This window comes from Typha angustifolia, chromosome 5 (genome assembly GCF_048772165.1).
Source record: "Typha angustifolia cultivar Huaian chromosome 5, ASM4877216v1, whole genome shotgun sequence".
NCBI classification, from domain to species: domain Eukaryota; kingdom Viridiplantae; phylum Streptophyta; class Magnoliopsida; order Poales; family Typhaceae; genus Typha; species Typha angustifolia.
Genome location: NC_133243.1, coordinates 6,352,556 through 6,357,572, shown reverse-complemented (window position 1 = coordinate 6,357,572; position 5,017 = coordinate 6,352,556). Strand labels below are relative to the sequence as shown.

The 5,017-nt window shown below is 36.9% G+C and overlaps 1 protein-coding gene across 1 annotated transcript; it reads right to left on the bottom strand.

Annotated features, from left to right (window-relative positions):
* Positions 1 to 1,469: 1,469 nt before the first annotated feature.
* Positions 1,470 to 3,003, bottom strand: LOC140760379 (uncharacterized). The gene is made up of 3 exons (XM_073097313.1): positions 2,611 to 3,003; positions 2,374 to 2,444; positions 1,470 to 2,115 (listed from the first exon to the last, which is right to left on the bottom strand). The coding sequence occupies exons 1-3, from the start codon at positions 2,851 to 2,853 to the stop codon at positions 1,596 to 1,598; spliced, it is 834 nt and encodes a 277-aa protein (XP_072953414.1). The 5' UTR covers positions 2,854 to 3,003; the 3' UTR covers positions 1,470 to 1,595.
* Positions 3,004 to 5,017: the final 2,014 nt, after the last annotated feature.

The following is a 5,017-nucleotide window of genomic DNA, read 5'->3' as shown; positions in this document are numbered from 1 at the left end:
GTTTTATTTTCTTCGAATTGTGAATGATCTTTGTTCTCCTCATTATCGACAGCTTGAGTATTCCTCGGATCCCATAGTTTCACCGTTCCTTGTTGTCAGAGAATATGGCAGTTAAAGCTATCACTTACAACATGCAGCTCTCATCTACATACTATAATTAGCTTCTTTTCCAAGTAAAAAGAAGTGCTTGCCAAGCACGCCTTTGCTCAACCAAAACACTTGCGAGACTTCAAAATATTGCCCCCGTATTGCTCCAACTCTAATAGTTCCAAGCTCAGCAACGATTTAATCATTGAAGTTTACTATAACGCTTAAGTAACTCTTGCAAGCAAACGAGATGTGGCATAAAAAGCTGAAATGGCCAACAGCTTGACGATATCCATTCTTGTATCCTTTTTTACAAACTTCCAACCCTCGGGCAGCACTCTTCTTGCTTGTGTTCGTACTCAAGTATTACGTGAGCCCATTTTGTCCACATCGAACCCCATATGGCTTCATCTCTTGTGTCGTTTCCCTCGTCTTCCAGCTATTCTTTTGAGTATGGGTCAACCGGATTTGGTTATTCACATGTTTGATAAGAATATATCATCTCATAATAGAACCAAAAAAGAAAATCAATTAGTGCAGTTCGGTTTTCCAAAATCCAGATCGAATCAATTCACGGAAACCATATATTCACTCGATTTCTCTTTCAATTACGATCCAAGATGAAATATTTAATTTTGTCTGTTCTCTTTGTGCTCTCTCCAGTGCCTTCAGTCTTGCAATATATGATTAGGCTGATGGCAAGTGACTTCAAATTTTTACACCAAGGTGCATGCACAAATGCTGAGATGAATCAGAATGCATTTAGATTGCCAGTGGGTCCCCTCTTCCTTTGTGTGTTGACGTTGCAGTAACTCACTGAATGCCATCAGCTCAATGTGTGCATGTTGTTGTTGTCCACAAGCTGCAAAATGTACTGCATATATACTGCAGATGAGAGAGCCCTGTGAACTCTCTATTTGCTGGTTGATTTTACATTTACTTCTATCCAAATAGTGCTCCTAAAACTCATGACCATATATATGTTTCTTTATATATATATATATATATATATATATATATATGAAGTTCCATAAAAAGATGGCCTCAATGCAGGCCTGCACCTTTTCTACATCATATGAACCTTTCAGAGCTATAACCAACATGCCTTAATCTTCACAACATCCTACAAGAACAAGGTCACAAAACATACTAATGCATGAATATGTATATAGGACAGCAACTAGAGTATATATATATATATATATATATATATATATATATATATATCCTATTACTTAGTAGCCAGAGCTAAAACTAGTAATGCTAGTTGCACCAAACAGCAAAGCCATACCTTACTCCTAGTATAGAGAACTATAGGAGATAATGGATATGAATTCTTGCTATCCATCTGATCAGAAAAACCACATCAAATGATACAAGGACTAGCCATTTCTAATATTTAATCTGAATTGTTGTTCAAACACAGAAATATACACCATCTTCTTCCCATTGCTAGTTTCAGGCATCACAAAATTGAAACTTAGCCGCATATGATTACTCTTAAAATATCAAACCATGCGTTCAGCTCTACCAAAGTATTTGTCGTCTTCGCCGAGCAAACTGTTGATGGATCGAGCCTTCACCATTCCAATCTTCTTCGCTGTCTTCCTCGCGCCCTTCACCTCTTCATCCATCTCCTCCTCCTCCTCTTCCTCCTCCACATCAACCCCTGACAACTGCGGTTGCTGACTTGTTTCGCGCTTAGTGGTACCGAGTTGACCTCGCACACTGCTCATGCTCCTTAATCTCCCCTTCCCCAAATGGTGCTCACAAAGGGAGTATCCGACTAGTGTTTGCTGGCAGCAACGCCACCCTCTTCCATTCACTCGGCTACACCTCGAACCCTCCATTAGCATAGCTGGGCTCCTCCTCTTCTTCCCATCCTTCACCACCAATACATCAATATCGCATGTCTTGCTCTCACTGCCATTAGCCTCAGTGCAACCATTCTTCTTTGAACTATTTGGTTTCACCTTCTCCTTCATCTCAAGACTACTACTCCCTCTTTCCCTCCTCTTGCTTCCTTTCCTGGGAATGCAATTAGATGCCCAAAGTGGGATAGAGTCATAGAGATCACAAACCCACATCCTCCTATCTCCTTCAATGGCTGTGCATGTGTGTGCTCATAAGTGTGTGAAGGCTGGATGGGATGGGAGATGGTGGGGATGTCATGATGGGCCATGCTGGCATGCATGGTGTTAGCTAAAACTTAAGATGCTTTACCCTTTCCTTTACATGGACATGTATGCATATAACAAGGCATTTTCAAAAGGGAAAAGAGCCTACCTCTTGTTACTATTAACTTGGGTGCTGGAATCCACCATCTCCTCCTCTCCCTTCTCCTCTTCCATGATCACCTGCAACAAAGCCCAAAACCCACATACAAGATTTGGGTCCAAACTCAAAAGTTTGAGTTCTCCCATTAACCCCCATTGCACCAAGAAAAAAGAGAACAAGAAGGAGAGGAGTAGAAAGATGAAAGAAAAAGAAAAAGGAAAAGAAGAAGAAGAATAAGAAGGAAACCTGCAGATAAGTAGGATCAAGAACGGGTGGATCTTGGAAGGCCATCTTGGAGGTATCATTACCCAACCCAAGGGGGAATGTGGGTAGATCTCTATTTGGGTGCAACCCTTCTCCTCCTTCTCTTCCTCCTCCTATAACGCTAACTCTCTCCTTTGAGTCATCTAATCCTCCATTTGGTGAGTGGAGTTGATCAGATGGATCTGGAACTGTAGAAGGAGGGAGAGGTCTCCTCCGGATCCTCATGGACGATGAGATTGGGAGAGCGAGAGAGAGAGAGAGAAGGAGAGAAAGATTTGGGAGAGTGCAAAACCCCACACTCAGGAGAGAGGGGGGGCTAAATAATAAAGAGGTGGGGGACTTTTTTTTTTAAATTTAATTTTGTTTTGGGATGATTTTATAATATTGGATGGATGGGTATTAAAGTATAGATAGAGTAATAGAGATAATTAATAAAGGAAAGGAGGGGGGGGAGGGGAGGGGAGGTGCAGCAGCAATTCCAGCACTAGCTGTGAGGCACGCACAGGAGGGTGGGGGGAGGCCTGACGCGGAACACGTGCGGTCGGGAAACCGGGAGACCGCCTGGTGTCGGTGGATCGGTAGGGGCGGGGCGGGGGGGTGTAGGGAAATTTATGAATTACACCCTGTATTTTTGAGTTCACTATTATTATTACTTTTTTACTACGCCTGTTAGCACGCAAATCCTTCATAGATAAGATAATATTAGGATGGAAAGTTTTATTTAACACCCTAACATTTAAATGATTTGTATCTATATTGAAACTTATTACAACCAATTAATTGGCAAGGGACTAATGATACTATTGGTATTTTTGAGAAGAGTTAAATATATATATTTTACCTCATTATAATTTAGAGTAAAATTATTTTACTTTCTAATCTTTGTTTAAATTATAATGGTTAGGTTTTTCATCTAAATCTAACAATATTTGAACCTTTTTAATTAAATATTATTTATCAAAAGTAGGGTAGTTTAAGGTTATATAGTCATGTCTTTTATATTTGCAGTTTAGTGATAACCTATCTCTTAATCTTATTATCAAATGACATTTAATTTACTGTAGCTCTAATAAAAATAGATAATTTTTTTTCTTAACTGCTAAAAAAATTAAATAAAATAAATTTAAACTGAACTGATCATAAAATATCGATTAACTGGCATTTTTAGTAGAGCTACAGTAAATTATTAAACTCTATTTAATTTATTTTAATAAAAATAAATTAGAACAGTAGTACTAGTCTGGTCAAGAACGCTTTTATCATAAATCTATAAGTAGCTCGAGTAGGCTAAGAGGTGGTAACAAGCAGCTGGCGATAAATCCATCTGGACCGAAAAATTATCGCAGTGATAGAGATAGGGAGGGCGTACTTGCTCGCTATTCATGGATAAGCGGGGGACTTATTCCTGGATAAGTCCCCTAATCAGGTAGCCAAATTCCACGTTAGTTATAATAAGGTCTAGGCCTATCAGGAGAGGAGTACGACATGCACGTCTTAAAAGACTGGGCCCCAGAGAAAGGGGGAATCCCTCGATCGGCCCACTCGAGCTCTGATGGGCCGTCAAAATTATTAAATTAAATTAAAATCAAATAAAATAATACGCACTCAAATTTTAGAAGAAAAATAATATATAAAATTAGGAGCCCAGTTGTTTTATTTATTTATTTATTTATTTATTGGTAATTATAATCCCTTTGGTTTTTGCAATAAGTGGTTTCTAATTTTATTTTTTTTTATAGTTAGTTGTTATGTTTTATTTTAAGGGGTTTTTTTTTATATAATTGCCACCATATTCTTTAAACTCTATTGTACTATGATATTGAGTATAACATTAGATAGTTTTTAAACTATTTTAAATTTGGGTTGTGTTTTAACTGGATAATATTTTTGGAAAAATATAATGATTTTGATGATAATTATGATATTTTGAAAGTTTATGGGGGCAATTATGAAAAATTCTGATTGTTTTTGTAGCTTAACTTTAGGGAGAATAATTTTAAAAAGGTAGCTAACCAATCACAGTTACAAAGTAATAAACTATATGGATCTAATATTCTAACCTATAAAGTTTCAAATCAGATGAATCTCTTTTATATAATTGAAACCATTGGGACTAATTTAGTTAAAGAAAGAATTTGATAGTCACAGTTGAAATCGAGTTTTTAACCAAACTAGTTTTGTTCTAAATTTTTTTTACCGAAATAAATTACTACTTAAACTTATTAATAAATGAGGTTTAATTCACTGTAGTTTTAATCTTAAACTAAAATGATAAATTGATCATCAGTTAGCATTTTTAGCTTAATATTATTCAACTTATTTAGCCGGCCAATTTTATTCTGATTATATATTTTAAGAAGGAAAATTTCCCCCTTTTTATTTTAATTTT